This window comes from Lachancea thermotolerans (assembly GCF_000142805.1).
Source record: "Lachancea thermotolerans CBS 6340 chromosome D complete sequence".
Lineage (NCBI taxonomy): Eukaryota > Fungi > Ascomycota > Saccharomycetes > Saccharomycetales > Saccharomycetaceae > Lachancea > Lachancea thermotolerans.
The window spans coordinates 1,119,856-1,136,142 of record NC_013080.1 but is presented as its reverse complement, the minus strand read 5'-3'; the positions used below and the strand labels follow the sequence as shown (position 1 = coordinate 1,136,142).

Here is a 16,287-nt window from a genome sequence, read left to right as displayed (position 1 = left end):
AATTAATCGGATTACGAAAAGAATTGCCAATTATAATTCATTACTTTAAAACACAAATTCAATACATATTGAAGTGGCAAAACTTAAGCTTTCATTATAGTCAAGTTTCCCATTAAACGAATCTTGGTAGAGAAAAAGCTCTTACATAATAATAGCTTCCTTTGGAACGTTAGCGGAGATGGACTTGTGAGGCAAGACCTTACCACCGTTCACGTAGATTTCGTCCTTGACCTCGACGTCGTCACCCAAGACAGTAACACCCTCTAATCTAGCCCATTTACCAACAGTGGAGTTCCAGCCGACAATGGTAGACTTGACCAAAGCGTGGTCCTTGATGTGAGACTTGGATAGAACCACGGATCTGGTGATTCTGACACCGTCACCGATGGTGACGTTAGGGCCGATGACGACATCTGGGCCAATCTTGGCGGTGGCGGAGATCTTGGCGGTTGGGTCGACGATGACGTTGCCAACAATGTTGTCGCCCTTGGCCATGGACTGAGGAGATCTCTTGGACAAGGAGTTCAAGTACAGCACGGAGCCGGACAAGAAGTCCTTTGGCTGACCGACGTCCATCCAGTAGCCCTCCAAGTCGAAGGAGTACAGGGACTTCTGCTCGACCAAGATAGGGAAGGTCTCCTTCTCGATGGAGGTTGGCTTCAAGTCGATCAGGTCGATGACCTCTGGGTTCAGGATGTACAGACCCGCGTTGATTCTGTTCCCGACGAATTCAACTGGCTTCTCGACGAAACGGTCGATCAAGTTGGGGGTGGCGATGTCATGCACGATGACACCGTACTTGGAGGGCTCGTCGACCTTGGTGGCGACGATGGTACCCTTCCCGCCGTGGGCCTTGTGGAAGTCGGCGAGCTCCTTGAAAGGGTAGTCGCAAATGACGTCCGAGTTCAGCACGAAGAATGGCGACTTGTCCTTCTTCAGCACCTCCTCAGCAAGCTTCAACGGACCAGCCGTGCCCAAAGGCTCTGTCTCCACAGAGAATGTGATGTTGACACCGTATTCCTTCTCGTACTTCTGGAGGGTCTCGACCATAACCTCAGGTCTGTAGTTGACAGCCAACACGATGTCCGTCACGCCCGCGGACGCCAACGCCTCGATCTGGTGCAGGATCATGGGCCTGTTGCCGAACTCGACCAGAGGCTTAGGGACCGTCAACGTCAAGGGTCTCAATCTGGTACCGTAACCACCGACTAGAATTAGACCTTTCATACTGCAAGAACCGCGAGAGATGTGTGTGAGTCAAAAAAGATAGACTGGGTATACTGAGCTAGCGAGTGCTGGGAAGCTATCTAGTCTCGGATCTCTTTATTTTGTTTATCGCCCAAAAACGTTCACAGCCGACTTCTGCTGATTTTTTCACTTTGCCAGATATATATATATCCTGTATCATCTGGAACAAATTCTTGAGGACACGTTCAAATTCCAGCGCTGCACATCACAACATGCCATAACACGTACACAAACACCAAAAATTTGGACACCTCCAAACACTGCGCCGTGCTGGATCAGCATGTCTTCGCGCTTTCGCGTTCTCCTTGCATGCATGCCTTCTACGCTCGCTCCTGCGCTGGCTCTTGCGCTAGTCTCTGCATGCCCAGCTGTGGAAAATTTTTTTCCTTCCCAGTGCCACGCGTAAGTGCGTCGGCACTTAAACCTTTGTTTTTCGCGTCTGAAACATGCGCGTCGCCCGGACTTCTCTGTGCCGCCGCGCCCGATCAGGAAAAGTCTGGACCGTCTGTCCCACGCAGGCGGCTTCCCCGACAGGAGGGAGCCTTCCCAAAGAGGAAGTATCAAGCCTTGTTCGGGATAAGCGCTCGGGCGGCCGAAAAGAAAGAGAGCCAGCGATGTGCTTGGAGGCCGCTAGGGTAACACTCACGTGGTCTTGTCAGGGTGTTAGGGTGTCGAGGTGTTAGAGTTTAGCGCGCAGCGCGCAGAAGACCAGCGGCTGGGCACGTTGGTTCTGCGCCGGAAGCGGCAACGGCCAAGCAGGGGCGGCGCTAGAGGCGGTCGTGGCAGACGGTGGACGGTTAAGGTTACATCACGTGCCTGAGAAGACCCGTGGAGCCGCCCGATAGCGCAGAGCGGCGGTGCTTGTCGCGTGGGGCCAGATTCGACCGTCGTGGGTGCACCGCTGTAACCGGTGGCCCGCGGCAGTGGCGTGTCACTGGATACGGGGTTCGGAGCTCTTGCACGTGATATGAAGCGGTACCGCTGTCGCTGTGCACGTGCTGCGGCTCTTGACTCCGGCCCGCGGTGACCTTCACCGTCAGGGCCTTTCATTACACAAATCCCGCTGCCGCGATGTGCAGGCATGCGATTTCCAGACGTTGTAATATTAAGTCGTTACTATGTAATAAAAAGCCCAATACAGTTTATATCTATAAAAAAGAAGAATTATGGCCGAGCACCCGCGCGCCCTAGACCTTGCCGTCGTTGCGGAAGTTGTCCACTGAGGCAGACGAGAGCTCGTCCGTGTACTCGTTATTGTCCGGGTCCACGCCGTCGATCTCGAACTGCTTCCTGCGGGTCGCGAAGTCGTCGACCTCGACCCACCTCTCAAACCAGCGGGAGAAATCGAAGAACCCCACGCCCTCGGGCATGCCGTTGACGGGCGAGAAGTAGCAGAATATGCTGTAGAGCAGGAACGAGACTAGGAATCCCACGAGGTAGTTGAGGTGGTACACGTGCATCGCTCCGGACGGCACGCCTTTGACATCTAGAGATCCCAAAAACCCTGGGAAGTTGGGCACGATTCCGAGCACGTATGCGGCCACGGCCCTCCAGTTGGTACCGAACCGGGAGCCGTACATGTACAGTGTGCCGGGCGCGTTGCTGTAGCAGTGCTGCAAGCTGATGAGACCCTTTCTCACGACGTAGTAGTCGGCGCACACGACACCGGAGATGGACGACAGGAACACGGCGTACGCGGACAGCGCGGTCGTGAATTTGGAGGACGAGGCCATCAAGTTCCAGGGGCAGATAGCCAGCGAAATGGCAGCGCAAATGTAGCCACCTCTTCTGATGTTGATGAACTTGGGAAGCAGGGCGGTCATGTCTGTACCCGCAGAGATGGAGTTCGACGCGATGTTAGAGCCCAATTGCGCGATACCAAAGCAGAACGCGATCATGAAAACACCACCGCGGTTGCCGGCCGTGCTGTGGTCCAAGAACCTGCCTAACACGTCGAGCGGCGACCAGTAATTTATGCCGTACATTGTGTACGCGGCTGATGTCACGATGATACCGATGATCGAAATGATAGCGTACATCACGGGGAGGATCACCAGCTGCGAGTAAATGGAGGAGTACCGGGTTTTGGCGAAACGCGAGTAGTCGGGCGCGTTAAGGATCAGTGTCGAAAGGTTGTCGAGCGCACTCATGATACTGATGACAAAGTTCCAGCCAAGCTCGGAGCCGTGGGGGTGAACGTCATTAAGAGAGCCTAACGCCAGCTTACCGTGCGACTTCTTCAGTGTCCAGATCAAGAAGCCGAAAGCCGCGAACGGCGTGATGATACTTTTGACGGTGAACAAGTACTTCAGAGTGTGTGGTGGGAACCATAGGGCTGGCAGTTGGGCCGCCCAGAAGATCATAAAGCACATGAAACCGAATGTGGTAATATTTTGTGTGTCCATGGTGTTGGGGATACGCTCCTCGAGATTGTTACCGAAAATGGCCTTCAGCATCAGCTGGACCGTCTGGGAACCAATGTAAGTTTGGACACTGTACCAAACACAGCCCATCACGACTCTGTTGAGGACGATCCACAAAGAGAAGTAAATACCAAAGGAGATTCTCGAGGAAATGGGGAATGCTATGTGATAAAAGTTACCAATCCGCGAGTTGATCGCGACGAAGGAGGCCACAGCCATGTAACCGACCCAGATACAGATCCACGTCTGCCACCAGTTAAGGCCCAGCTGCAGACCCGTAGCAGAAATCTGCCATGTGTTGACATTGAAGGACTCAGAGACCCATAGAAACACGTACTGCTTCCAGTCCCAGACTCTTCTACTGGCCTCCACGGGAGCCAAGTCATCGTTGAACAAGAAAGACTCCACAATGCCCTCAGCACGGCGGTTGGACGCGCGCTGGTGTTGTGTGACTTCAAGGAAGCGAACCGTTTTTTCGCGCCAATTCTTGGGCGGCTCATCGTAGGGGCTCTGGGCTTCTGGCTTGACGGCCTTGACAAACCGCTGCCAGAGAGATTTAGGTGGCTCTTCTGCCTCCTCATCACCGCTAGAATCAACGACTGTGACACCCTCACCGTGTCTCTTGGACAGAAGGTAGTCATCATTCTCCCGGGTGGGTTTGTGTACGAGAATTTCGAACGCGGAAGCCGCGTCGTTTGCACTTGTCATGCGTGGGTCTGTGTTGTGAGTGTGTTTGGAAAACCGAAGTTATTGAACAGGTCCAAAGCGCCTTTCCCTTACAAACAGGAAGTTAGGGCTTGTTATAGGCCGAGTTCTGGTGCTCAAAGCTTATCAGCTGGGAGCTTAATGCTAAGATTAAAATAGTCCCGGACGTACTATGGTGCGATGAGACTGCCTGTTGCTGGAGGAACGGCCCTTCCGCTTCTAGGGGAGATTAAAGTTCTATCACTACAGTGCAAGAAAGAGATTAAGGGAGAATGAAGAGATACACGAGATAAGGCAGGTGAACGACCGGCCGTCTTCCAACAGGATTTCCGGATCTCTTTTATAGCCCCACCGGACTTATCATGTTAAAAAAATTTTTCCATGAGGCAAGAAAGTTTTTATCGCCCTGAGATAAAGTGCGTACGGCAGTGCCAGCTGGGCATGAAGCGACAGATTGCGCGCTTGACATGCAAAAAGCAGAGCAAAACGCTTTTTTAGAGAAACGCCATGTCTTGAGGACGTTAAGGGGCAACGTTGAGCCCGTAGCCCGCAACTTAGCTCGCTTGAAAGAAGCTGGACCTCTTACAGGATAGCTTCACTTCCATTGCAAGTTCGCTATCCTCGCGGTGCTATTGAGTTCGGCGCTAAAGGTATTTCTTTTTTATGTCTGCACTGTGACGACATTAGAAGCCAGGCTTTGTTTTGTTTCTTTTGTAGCAAGTTTCTTTTTGAACGTTCGTCTTGGTAGGGCTTCCGGGGTACTTGTGACTGTATGGGTGCAGATCACGTGCTACATATCTTGGGCGGCTAAAGTTGGCGTCAGCGTTACAGGGCGTAAGAAATGGGCGCAATTTGCCGCAAGTGCCTGCAATGAATCTCTCTGAAATATTGCGGGTAAGTAGATCGTGTAACATGGGCTTAACTACTAAATCGCCGATAATTAATGAATTAATTAATACAGGGCACATTTAATAATTTCAAGAAAATCATTTTTGTTGAGGAGTTGAGGTCAACTATGAATTCGAACGCAACAGCAACGTTTGTGCTAAAAGGAGTAACTGAAACTGGAATTTACGAATTGTTGACTTCCCTCGCATTCAAGTTGACTCAGGTAAGGAATGTTATGGATTCAGCTGAAGTATTGCCTAGAATACTAAGTTGCATACAACGAAGAACCTTGAACAGGCCAATGTATACGTCGGATCAAACTCCAAACTACGCACTACGAGGTGTGACTGACATTCACACCTCGTCGTGCGATTCCAAAGCTCCATGGAATAGTTGCTAAAATAATTCAATATATTGAAAATTGGGGATTGTCGTAGGTTATTATGAGCTTCTGGATTATGATGAAGTTGGCGGTTAATAGCCTCTATACGGTCGTGATTATTCTTCTATCCGAGGATCCTTCTTCCTTTCTTCTACTTAATCTCATACTGAGCCTTGGATGCAGTAGTACTTATAGTTATAGATCCGGAGGCCTAGAGCAAGCCTCATTATCTCTAGTGTTCCTCATTATCTCTGATGTTGTTCCTTCGTTGTCTCAGAATATCCTTGTTCCATTATTGTTTTATGACAGGGATAACAGCAGCTAGCTATAGTTATAATGTCGCTTTACAGGGGAAATGTCAAGAACTCGTCCTTGTTAGCTCAGTTGGTAGAGCGTTCGGCTTTTAAGCATTGCTTGCAAGGAACCGAAATGTCAGGGGTTCGACCCCCCTATGAGGAGTTCTTATTTTTGCTCCTCTAGTCAAGTTAAAATTACATAATGCTAGAGCGCCACGGGATACCCGAGTTGCTGAATGCTTGAGCAATGAAAGCTAAAGACTTATCTTTTGACTACATGCTATTGAATGTAATATAATAAGTGTACACGATTGGTGGACCCCCTCCCTCACATCATCTCGGAGAAACCAGCAACCAAGTTCTTGGAGAAGCCGCCCTCTTTGGCAGCGGTCTCGTAGTAACCGTAGATAGTGGTGGTGGCCATCAGAATCGACGTACCGGAGCCCAACGTGCCCAGTAGGTCGGAGCCGACAGACAAGGCGCCAATGGTAGCGCCGCCAAAAGCCGCAGCTGTTGGGATGATCTTCTTCAGCTCTCTGTAAACGTTGGATTCTCTCTTGCCGTTAATGACCAAACCTTGGTCTTTGAACTGCTTGGCGACATCGCGTGGAGAGGTACCCGAGATTTCAGTCCAAGTCTTGGAGAACATGGCGCAAGCGCCCAAGACGAAAGCAACGTAAATGACAGTCTTAATAGGGTCCAAAATGGCGTCTGCCACGGAAAATGGAGGTTGAATGTAATAAGACAAACCACTTAGAGCAACCTGCTGGCCCATTGGTGAGCCAGGTCTAGCACCCCAGACACCGACCAAGCGCACGACTGGGTTGGATGGGAATCTTTGGTACATGATCTGAGAAATCAAAAACACATTAGAGGTCAAAGCACTTTGCAACATAATTGGCGTGTTGGAAGTGTAAAAGAGCTTAATTGGGTAAACACCCACCTGGCCTCTGGTTCTAGTGGATCTGATAGGTAGCTCGTAACGGAAGCCCTGCAAATACAAGACAAACAAAAAGACACCAACTGTTGACAAAACCTGGAACATGTTTGGTAGGTTTTGTCTGTAGAAAGCCTCAACAAGAGCTCTTTTCTTGTCCTTTCTAACAGCCAGCAGATGGAACAAAGCGATGACAGCACCCTCAAACTCGTTGCCACGACCGGAGTTAACGGTAGTGGGGGCAAAGGCCTTCCAGAAGATCTGCTCGGCAATGTTGGTGGCAGTGAACAAGGAAATACCAGAGCCTAGACCATATCCCTTAGCCAGCAATTCGTCCAACAAGAGAACAATGAACGATGCAAACATCAGCTGGAAGATCAACAGGAGAGAAATTGCAATACCAATATCTGACGGTTTGCCGTAGTTTCCGCTCAACACAACAACGACGGCCTGGCCGAAAGTGAGCAAAATAGCGCAAACTTTTTGCGCTATCTGGAACAGCTCGCGGTCCTGCTTGTTTTCCATGTTCACTTGAAGCAATTGAGTACCTTGCAAGAACTGGAAGATCATGGAGGAAGTGATGATAGGGGTGACACCCAATTCCATCAGCGTACCACGGTTAGACGCCAGCATTGCACGCAGCCAGTATAGAGGGTCAGAAGTCTCACTTGACACAATGCCATACAGCGGTATCTGACCGAGCACTAGGAAAATTAGTAACGAAACTCCGGTCCATATCAATTTCTGGTTATATGGGACCTTCCTCTCGGGCGAGATAACCTCAGGGAGGAACGCCTCGAAAGGCTTGAACAGATCTAGAAGACGACCACTCATTGCCAATTCCTCTTTCGAAACACTCTTAACTTCCTTGAGCCCGTTAAAAGCTTCGAGAAGTGTTCGCAGGCTCACTACAAAAAGTGCTTTCGTGTTGTTTCTATAACACCAAAATTGAACACGGTATGTTGAAAATCCTGCATAGCATGCTATACGGAGCGGCTGTCAATGCTTTTCGACGAATAGCGCCTCACAATCAACGATGATGACGTTAATAGGCGTGAGAGCATGACAGACAACGAAGACAAGTCTGATGCAATCAGGCTCAGCTACTGTAGGTCATCAAGCCCATATACGATTTGGATTAGGCAAGGAGGTCACTTAAATATAATTAATTCCGAGCACTAGAGGCGCCTTTCTCAACTAACGTTGTATTTTGTTCAACACAATTATTATTTATTGGTTTGGCATGCTGTCTCTGCGTCTTTCAAGTTAGAGCAGTATACGTTAGCCTCTTCAATTCTCTGAAAGCTCTTTAGGCCAACGCGTAAACTGAAGTATTGACTTTTAAAAGAATGTTGCGCGAGCTTGTCATAAAGATTCCAGTGCTCCCAATCCATTTGCATATTTTAAATAAAATACGACCCACAGAGATTCACGACAAATGAGTTCGTCTCCGAGTCTTCTGTTCGGCAAATTTTACACAGAGCTAAGTGTGCACATATTAATTTCGATCCTTTGAATATCGCAAGTTTGACATAATATGGCTCCAAACCTCGGTGGTTAATTTGAACCTATATTCCTAGAATGCCTTTCGAACTAAATGCCAAGTCTCCAGAGAGGAAACTGAAGTTAGCGTTAAAAATCTTACTAAAATAATAGCTTTTGAGAAATTCAATGAGCCTGATGCCGAGTGAAACGAGGCTGCACTACTTTTGGTATGGCCGGCAAAGTGTTCTTAAATACTTTGAAGTTCTTCAGGAATTGCTTAAATTTCAACTGCTCTCCGTTTCCAGAACCCAACATATATAGTGATGCTGGTGAGAAGAGCGACGAAAAACGAGATACTAGTAACGTAGAACGCCGGCCTAATGCATGTGGAGCTAGGGTTCTCAACTGAGCACTGCGTGTCGTAGATTCTTGCGTACACGATGCCGTACACAGTCGACCCGATAGCCGGAGCAACCATGAAGCATCCATAAGCGGTGCCAAACACCGCGTCTCCCCACACGCTGAGTGTCAAAGTAGGGAATATGGTGAACAGCCCTCCGTAGGCTGTTCCTGATAGAGCGCTGGAAAGCGTCACTAAAGCCTTACTGCGGCCAATGTTTGGTACCAGGATCTGGCTTATGAGGCCTATCAGCAGCATTCCGTACAGAATCCACATGCGGGACAGGTTGTACTTTGTAAAGAAGTCTGCGAGTAGCCCGACACATAGTCTAGTGAGTGTGGAGCAGAGCGCATAGTATGAGAGAACGCGAGCCTGAATATCGCGATTGTTGGGTGCGACCAATGCTGCTAGGGAGCCCATGTTGGCTAAAAACATTTCAAGGGCTCCAATGGTGAGGAAGAAAGCCAACATCATCAAGTAGGCGCTTGGATCGCGAACAAAACGACGCATGCGCTCCACGTAATCTTGAGCGGGAGGCACGCGACTGTCGGTAGGTAACAGCGGCTCGTGCTCCTCCTGCTCCACAGGTTCTTTGAGCATTGCGACAATGCTTGTTGAGACCCAAGTTAGCGTACCAACTACAGCGTAAAACCATGCAAAGGAGCGGAACACGCGTCCTAGGTCTAGATGGTCATATGTCCTAGAGAACCAGGGATGCTTCAGGACTTCGGAGGCCAGGAGTGACGAGAGACCGTAGAAGGTAGTAGGACAGCTAATAGACAAGAATTTATATCTTGGGTAAAGCTTAGCGCAGGTCAGTAGGCCACTAAAGAAAAGCGCACTTGTGGCAACACCAATGGCAGCAAATGCGACAAGCGTGAAGGCGAAATGCGCGCCAGGGTGGTCGAATGCGTAGGAGCTGTAGGCGTAACTCGGTACAAACCCAAGGACTGCCATCCAACTTAGGATTACGGGTCCATGAGAGTCGGAAAGGATGCCCAGTAGCGGTGGCGTCAGGTAGCCTCCTAGATTTACCGCGCTGGAAATCAGGTTGATCTGCAGCGAGGTGAAGTGTTTGTGCTGGCGCCAAGGCTCCGTGAACAACGAAATGATTGTTACGAGACCTGAAGCCACACAAGAAATTAGGGCGATAACAAACGCAACCTTACGGAGCGTGGTGATGTGGAACTTAGACTTGAGGCATGAGCGCACATGGAACGTGAGCCAATGCTCCACGGTCGACAAGGTCATGGGTATTCAACTGTTTGTATGTGTTTCGGTGTGGATCATGTTTGAAGAGTCACATTTATGAGGGTGAAGGTAACAGGGACAATTTTGGCGATTCACGCGGCGGCGTCATTGAAGCACCGGGCAAGTGCGAGGCAGGCGTAAATTAAATAAAATATGTACGGTACGGTAGAAGGCCTATGGCGATGCAGATGAGCGGACTAAGATCTGAGCGAGCGCGCCACGTCGCTCAGACAGCCGTATTTCTTTGTTTTCCACTTGCTGGTGGTGGTACCCCAATCCGGCGAGCCATGCGAGCTATGGGTCTTGGGCTTGGTGTACACGGTGGTGTTGGGCTGCGACGATTGCGCAGCAAACTGCGAGCGGAGAAACTGGGCGACTTGCTCCGAATTGAAAGCAGGCCTTGATGTCTTTTTGTTCTTCTTGGTGGGGTCCTTTGAGGCGGGCGCAGATGCAGGCGGCGACACACCGCGGGCGGCCGCGGGCGGCCTCGTCTTGGTTCCAGTACTGGATTTTGACGAGGCGGCGGCGGTCGAGCGCGCCGCTGCTGCCGATGACGATGACGAAGGCGACTCTTCGGGCTTAGACTGGGTCTTGGGCGCGGCCTTCGCTGCGGCGGCAGCCCAGCCCGTTAGCCGGGGTTTATGCGTGGCAGTGGACATGCAAAAGGGAAAGTGCGCGGGATTCGGTAGGCGCACGCGTATGCATGCGAGTTGCTCGTGGAAGTCAACGGGTGGACCACGAAATGTAGAGACCGATCCAAAGTGGCGGACATCCTCGTACAATATGACACATGCATTCTTCTGTTTGCGCGTCCATGCGAGGCCAAAGGTAAGACTTCGCTCGCGAATGAATCACCCATGCTCACCGACGAGCATCTATATAGCTCGCAGCTTCCTCGCGCGTGTTTCCGCACTATCAAGCCGCGAAACGTCAGCTATCCGTTGTTGGCGACACGGCGCGGAGCACGAGGGCGTTGTCGCAACGCCGGCACGAACATGGCCCTTGCATATCTCTCACTTCCAATTCCCCCTTGGACTATTGTAGCGCAGAGCGCGCCTTCTACCAACGCTGTTCCTCGTCTCTCTCTGCTCACGTGATCTCTCTACTCGGCGGCTTCTCGAAGTTTTCATTGTTTGTTCTTTGCAGCGACCGTCAAAGTCCGCCATGTTATCGCGAAACACGGCGAAGTTCAGTCGATGGTATCACGTGAAAGAAATACTTCAGTCAGCAAACTACATCATGTGATAAGCACGTGGTGACATCCTTGTCCGTTGCCCCGCATCGCCCCTTCCTTTCCTCCGCGGAGTTTGTGCGCGGTTGCGGCCTGCCAAGCACAATCCAATAAGGTTATAGTGAAGATTCGGACACGGCCCCGGACATATGGTTCGCAAAACAAGATGAAGCAAAGGCTGTGCTTGAAGGGGCACGGCGGTCTGGCTCGGCCTGCGAGTAGGGACGAACGGCTCATGAAAGGTATAAAAACAGATGGTTTTGGGCCGACAGGACCAGAGTTACGGTTTACAGGCCGAAGAAAACCTCAGAGCGTAGACCACAGACACCGAGTTGTTCTTGTCTAGCTTTGTCTCCAGCCGTCCTGTAACGTTCTTCTAAACCACTACCCGGCGCCAGCAACCGAGAAATATGCCTGCCTCCGTCCATCCTAGACGCGACTCCGCGGAGTCGATTGACACCGACATTATAACGCTGTCGCGGTTCATTTTAGAGAGCCAGCGCGCGAGCGCAAAGAACGCGACGGGCGAGTTCTCGCTGCTGCTGAATTCGCTGCAATTCGCGTTCAAATTCATCTCGCAGACGATCCGGCGGGCAGAGCTGGTCAACCTCATCGGGCTGGCAGGCGCGTCCAACGCCACAGGGGACCAGCAGAAAAAGCTGGACGTGCTCGGGGACGAGATCTTCGTGAACGCGATGCGCGCCAGCGGCAATGTGCGCGTGCTAGTGTCTGAGGAGCAAGAGGAGCTGATTGTGTTTCCCCACAACGCGGCTGCGTACGCGGTCTGCTGCGATCCCATCGACGGCTCTTCGAACATCGATGCCGGAGTCTCTGTCGGCACAATTGTGTCGCTGTTTCGGCTGACGTCGGACTCGCGCGGTAGCGCCAGCGACGTGCTGCGCGGAGGCCGCGAAATGGTGGCGGCTTGCTACGCTATGTATGGTGCCTCGACGCACCTCATGCTGACCACCGGCTCGGGTGTGAATGGATTCACTCTGGACACTAACCTGGGGGAATTTATCCTCACGTACCCAGACCTCCGCATGCCTATCGAGCACCCCATCTACTCGGTCAACGAGGGAAACTCCGTTTACTGGGACGATCCGATCCAGGATTTTTTCCAGCGCCTGAAGAAGCCTCCTGCGGATGAGAACTCCAAGCCATACTCTTCCCGGTACATTGGCTCGATGGTCGCTGACGTTCACAGAACGCTACTCTACGGCGGGCTATTTGCGTACCCTTGCGACCGCAAAAACAAGCATGGTAAGCTAAGACTGCTGTACGAGGCATTCCCCATGGCGTTCCTTGTTGAGCAGGCTGGCGGAAAAGCCGTTAATGACAGAGGGGAGCGTATTTTGGACTTGACTCCGGAGCACATCCACGACAAGTCAAGCATCTGGTTGGGGAGCCGCGCCGACGTTGACAAGTATTTGAAGCACATTGGCAGTGCCAACTAAATGTTTACGTGTAATGACGACTCATGTATGTAAATGCGAAAATAATAATATTCTTGTTCTTTCAGGCGCTACAGAATGGCAGCTAAGCGCTGGCGTTCTATTTCTTGGCCTTAGAATGTTTGGCCTTGGCCTTGGAATCTTTAGCGTCGGCCTTAGAGTCCTGAGCTTCAGGCTCCTGGGCCTCAGACTCCTGGGTTTCAGGCTCCTGGATTTCAGGCTCCTGGATTTCAGGCTCCTGGGCTTGAGCGGTAACGTCCTCGTTTTGGACCGCTGTTTCGTTACGCTCGGGCTCGCCTTCGTCCTCATCCTCCGCCTCGAGAGCTTCGACAGCTTCTTCGACGGAATCTTTGGTCGACACGTCCTGCTCCTCGGAATCCGTGATGGTCGAGCTGGTCAGGACCTGCGTAACTGAGCTTCTGACCTCAGGAGGCAAGTTGGTGTCTAGCATGGCGTCTGAGTAGCCCAGGTTTTCCACTTCCTTAAGCATCAGCTCCTCCACACGTTTAGTGAAAGCCGTAACGTCCTCTTTCTTCAAGTCATCTGTTGGAATTGGATCCAGAACCTTCACGGTGATCACACCACGATTGAACACCTTATACTTCGAGTTCATCAAAGTGCTGGTGTTAGAAACCACAATGGGTACAATTGGGATCTTTCCTTGCTGGGCGAGGTGGAATGCACCCTTCTTGAAGGGAAGCAGGCCGAGCTTGGTTGAGTGGCTTCTCGTGCCTTCTGGGAAAATCCAGACAGCACGTTTCTTGGTGCGCATCACGTCCAACGCGTTGTTCAGTGTTCTCACACTTTTCTCGCGGTTGCCTCTCTCCAGAAACAAGGAGCCGCTGAGCATCATGAACCAGCCCAAAAAGGGCACCCACTTCAAAGAGCTCTTGGCCGTCACGGTGCACCCGGGAGGGAAGATACGACCCAGCATCAAAATGTCAAGGGCAGACTGGTGGTTAGCCACCAGAATCGCTGGCAACTTCTTCAGGTTTTCCTCGTTGATCACCTCGACTTCAATGCCCAGAAATGTTCCCATCACATAGTAAAAGGAACGGGCGGTGGTCCACTGCGCAAGATGCCTCTTCCCGATACACGAAAGCACGATAGAGGCCACCACACCATACAGTGCACAGGTGCTCAGCAGAGTGACGCCGAGCACGCTTCTGCTGTAGTACACAAACTTAGCCCAGAACCCCATGTCAGTTTTAAACAGGAAAATAGGCGCGATTCGTTACCTTTTTGGAGCTTCAAGTGGCTTGTTGATCCTTGCGGGCGCTGCAAACTTGATGGAGAGTGTTCTTCCGCAAGGTTGAACTTTCTTCCACAAGGACCAACTTTCCCGGAATCGAAACACTGTAGAATTGTTGGGTCGAGGGAAAGCATACGAGGTTCGTGATTGGTGACCCAGAGAATCGTGACTGTGCGTACGAAAGGACATCGGAGCACAAACTGAAATAGTCATGTGACTGAACAGAGCCTTCGGTCATGTGATAATGAAGCAGCCTTTATCGTCACGTGACTTTCTCCCGGACTTCTCCAGAGCTGCGTCTTAGGCCCGCGCACTGGCCGCGTTTGGGCCGGCGAAAACTTGGATTTTGCCTTTCTGCTCACAGACAGGTTCGCTTCAAGGTGGTACACGAGACCGGTTACGTAACTTTTTTCAAGGCCAAGGCATCAGCTATGCTTTCATAATAATAGCCAAGCGGGTGGTAGACGGACAACCAAGCGAAAAGGGGCAAGCAATTCAAGATATAAAGACCCAGTGAATAACAGATTACCTGGGCTCATTGGGAACTTGAAACACATCGATAGGCTTACTCGTGAAGTTCAACATCGACAACTCGAAAAGTCAATTCAAAACCGCTTTTCTACGTCTTTCAGCTTATAACATGCTTTCCCCTAAAGAACTCAAGCAAGCTCATCTTGACGCAGCCCACGGATATGGGTTGATGGGTCTAACATGGGCAGGTGGCGTTGCTCCTAAAGAGCAAGCATTCGCCGCGCTAAATAAGGTTGTGGAGCTCACACCCCAGAAGCCTGTGATTTTTAACGTAGGTGAGTTCTATGGGCCAGATTACTCCAACTTGAAGCTGGCGCGCTCGTACTTCGAAGCGCATCCAGGATTGCGTGAGCAAACAGTGGTGACCTGCAAGGGCTGCGTGGATAACAAGGCTTTGGTGCCTCATGGCGACCGTGCGTTCGTTACGCAGTCCATCGAAAATAGCATGAAGGCCTTCGGAGGGCCTTTTGACATCTTCCAGCCCGCTAGGCTTGACGAAAAGCTCTTTGGAGACAACGTATACCCAGACGAGACTTTTGAAACTCTCGTGGAATACATCAAGAAGGGCTCATTGGGGGGCCTGTCCCTCAGCGAAGTCAACGCTGAGCAGATAAGAGCAATTCACGCGAAGTATGGTGAGTATATATGCTGCGTGGAAGTTGAGTTCAGCTTATACCACCCAGAAATTCTGACAAACGGCATTGTGGACGCCTGCAATGAACTAGGAATCCCAATTGTGTGTTACTCACCCCTCTGTCGTGGCCTCTTGACGGGCGCTATTACCAGCCCCGAGGATTTGAAAGCAGGAGACTTCAAATCAATGCTCAAGAAGTTCAAAGGCGAGGCACTCAAACACAACCTGAAATTGGTTGATTTCTTGCAAAAGGAAATTGTCAGCAAGCGCAGCGACGGGCTCACTCTTCCAAGCTTAGCACTTGCCTGGATTCGGTCCTTTAACTCTAAGTACCTTGGAACTAAATTTGTTCCTATCCCAGGCGCATCTTCGGCCAAGCGCGTGGAGCAGAACTTCACTTCATATGACCTGACGCAGGAAGAGCTTGCCAAGATCGATGGGTTCCTGAAAACCTTCAAAACTGCTGGCGATAGATACGAGTTTGAGACCTGATTCTTTTCGCGGGTTTCGAAATAAATATAGCTTCCATACATATGCTGAACATTCCTCGGGAACTTCATTGCCGTAAGTGTCAATTAGACCGACCTAACAGCCGCATCAGCCGCTGCTCAGTAGTGAAGCTGGTATGGTTGTGCCAACGTTCATTCACTGCGTTTCATCGTCCTTCCGGCAGTCAATAATTACAATCCCCTCTGAACTCTAAACTGCTGGCGGTTTAACATTCTGAAGCCGCGGTTCAAGATCTGTGATGTTTAATATACAGTTTCTGTGCATGGCCCAAACTTGGAAACTCCCCTTCCACTGTATTGCCGAGACAGCGCTTGAATTGAGTTTCCATAATGACTTGGCCCATATCCTTTTAGAGAGCGCTCGGCATCGCCTCGAGGTCTGGAGAGTATCTTCAATTCTGCTTGAAGTGCCCGACGCACTTGGGCTTGATTCTATCAAATCAATATGAACTCAACTAAAAACCCCCAGTCACTCATTTCAGCGTTCACATTTCTTCATTACAATTAAATGAGGCTGTATCGTCCACGAAGTCCAAGTTAAGCGGTTTGTCTTCGCTATTGTCAGCGACGCCATTTCTCCACAACCACGACAGTTAAACAAAGTTAACTGAAGGTTTCCATGAAAGAGACCAAAGAGATATTGCGCCCTAGAAATTCGGGA

General features: G+C 50.7%; 8 protein-coding genes and 1 non-coding gene across 9 annotated transcripts, besides 1 other annotated feature; 3 read left to right on the top strand and 6 right to left on the bottom strand.

The window, feature by feature from the left end:
* Positions 1 to 141: 141 nt before the first annotated feature.
* PSA1 (mannose-1-phosphate guanylyltransferase) lies at positions 142 to 1,227 on the bottom strand (the record flags this gene model as incomplete). Its single annotated transcript, XM_002553269.1, has 1 exon — positions 142 to 1,227. One exon carries the CDS (start codon positions 1,225 to 1,227, stop codon positions 142 to 144), a length of 1,086 nt encoding a protein of 361 aa, XP_002553315.1.
* Positions 1,228 to 2,435: 1,208 nt separating this feature from the next.
* On the bottom strand, positions 2,436 to 4,379 carry KLTH0D13926g (nucleobase cation symporter-1 family protein; the record flags this gene model as incomplete). Its single annotated transcript, XM_002553268.1, has 1 exon — positions 2,436 to 4,379. One exon carries the CDS (start codon positions 4,377 to 4,379, stop codon positions 2,436 to 2,438), a length of 1,944 nt encoding a protein of 647 aa, XP_002553314.1.
* Positions 4,380 to 5,693: 1,314 nt separating this feature from the next.
* Positions 5,694 to 5,954: a long terminal repeat.
* A 61-nt stretch (positions 5,955 to 6,015) lies between these two features.
* KLTH0D13882r lies at positions 6,016 to 6,105 on the top strand. Its single transcript is given in 2 exon segments — positions 6,016 to 6,052; positions 6,070 to 6,105. It is a non-coding gene; the product is annotated as a tRNA-Lys (tRNA).
* Positions 6,106 to 6,270: 165 nt separating this feature from the next.
* Positions 6,271 to 7,713, bottom strand: SEC61 (translocon subunit SEC61; the record flags this gene model as incomplete). Its single annotated transcript, XM_002553267.1, has 1 exon — positions 6,271 to 7,713. One exon carries the CDS (start codon positions 7,711 to 7,713, stop codon positions 6,271 to 6,273), a length of 1,443 nt encoding a protein of 480 aa, XP_002553313.1.
* A 928-nt stretch (positions 7,714 to 8,641) lies between these two features.
* Positions 8,642 to 10,015, bottom strand: MCH1 (Mch1p; the record flags this gene model as incomplete). The annotated part of the gene is made up of 1 exon (XM_002553266.1): positions 8,642 to 10,015. One exon carries the CDS (start codon positions 10,013 to 10,015, stop codon positions 8,642 to 8,644), a length of 1,374 nt encoding a protein of 457 aa, XP_002553312.1.
* Positions 10,016 to 10,212: 197 nt separating this feature from the next.
* On the bottom strand, positions 10,213 to 10,674 carry PBP4 (Pbp4p; the record flags this gene model as incomplete). The annotated part of the gene is made up of 1 exon (XM_002553265.1): positions 10,213 to 10,674. One exon carries the CDS (start codon positions 10,672 to 10,674, stop codon positions 10,213 to 10,215), a length of 462 nt encoding a protein of 153 aa, XP_002553311.1.
* A 982-nt stretch (positions 10,675 to 11,656) lies between these two features.
* Positions 11,657 to 12,703, top strand: FBP1 (fructose 1,6-bisphosphate 1-phosphatase; the record flags this gene model as incomplete). The annotated part of the gene is made up of 1 exon (XM_002553264.1): positions 11,657 to 12,703. The coding sequence occupies one exon, from the start codon at positions 11,657 to 11,659 to the stop codon at positions 12,701 to 12,703; it is 1,047 nt and encodes a 348-aa protein (XP_002553310.1).
* A 97-nt stretch (positions 12,704 to 12,800) lies between these two features.
* On the bottom strand, positions 12,801 to 13,901 carry SLC1 (1-acylglycerol-3-phosphate O-acyltransferase SLC1; the record flags this gene model as incomplete). Its single annotated transcript, XM_002553263.1, has 1 exon — positions 12,801 to 13,901. One exon carries the CDS (start codon positions 13,899 to 13,901, stop codon positions 12,801 to 12,803), a length of 1,101 nt encoding a protein of 366 aa, XP_002553309.1.
* Positions 13,902 to 14,592: 691 nt separating this feature from the next.
* On the top strand, positions 14,593 to 15,609 carry KLTH0D13750g (pyridoxine 4-dehydrogenase; the record flags this gene model as incomplete). Its single annotated transcript, XM_002553262.1, has 1 exon — positions 14,593 to 15,609. One exon carries the CDS (start codon positions 14,593 to 14,595, stop codon positions 15,607 to 15,609), a length of 1,017 nt encoding a protein of 338 aa, XP_002553308.1.
* Positions 15,610 to 16,287: the final 678 nt, after the last annotated feature.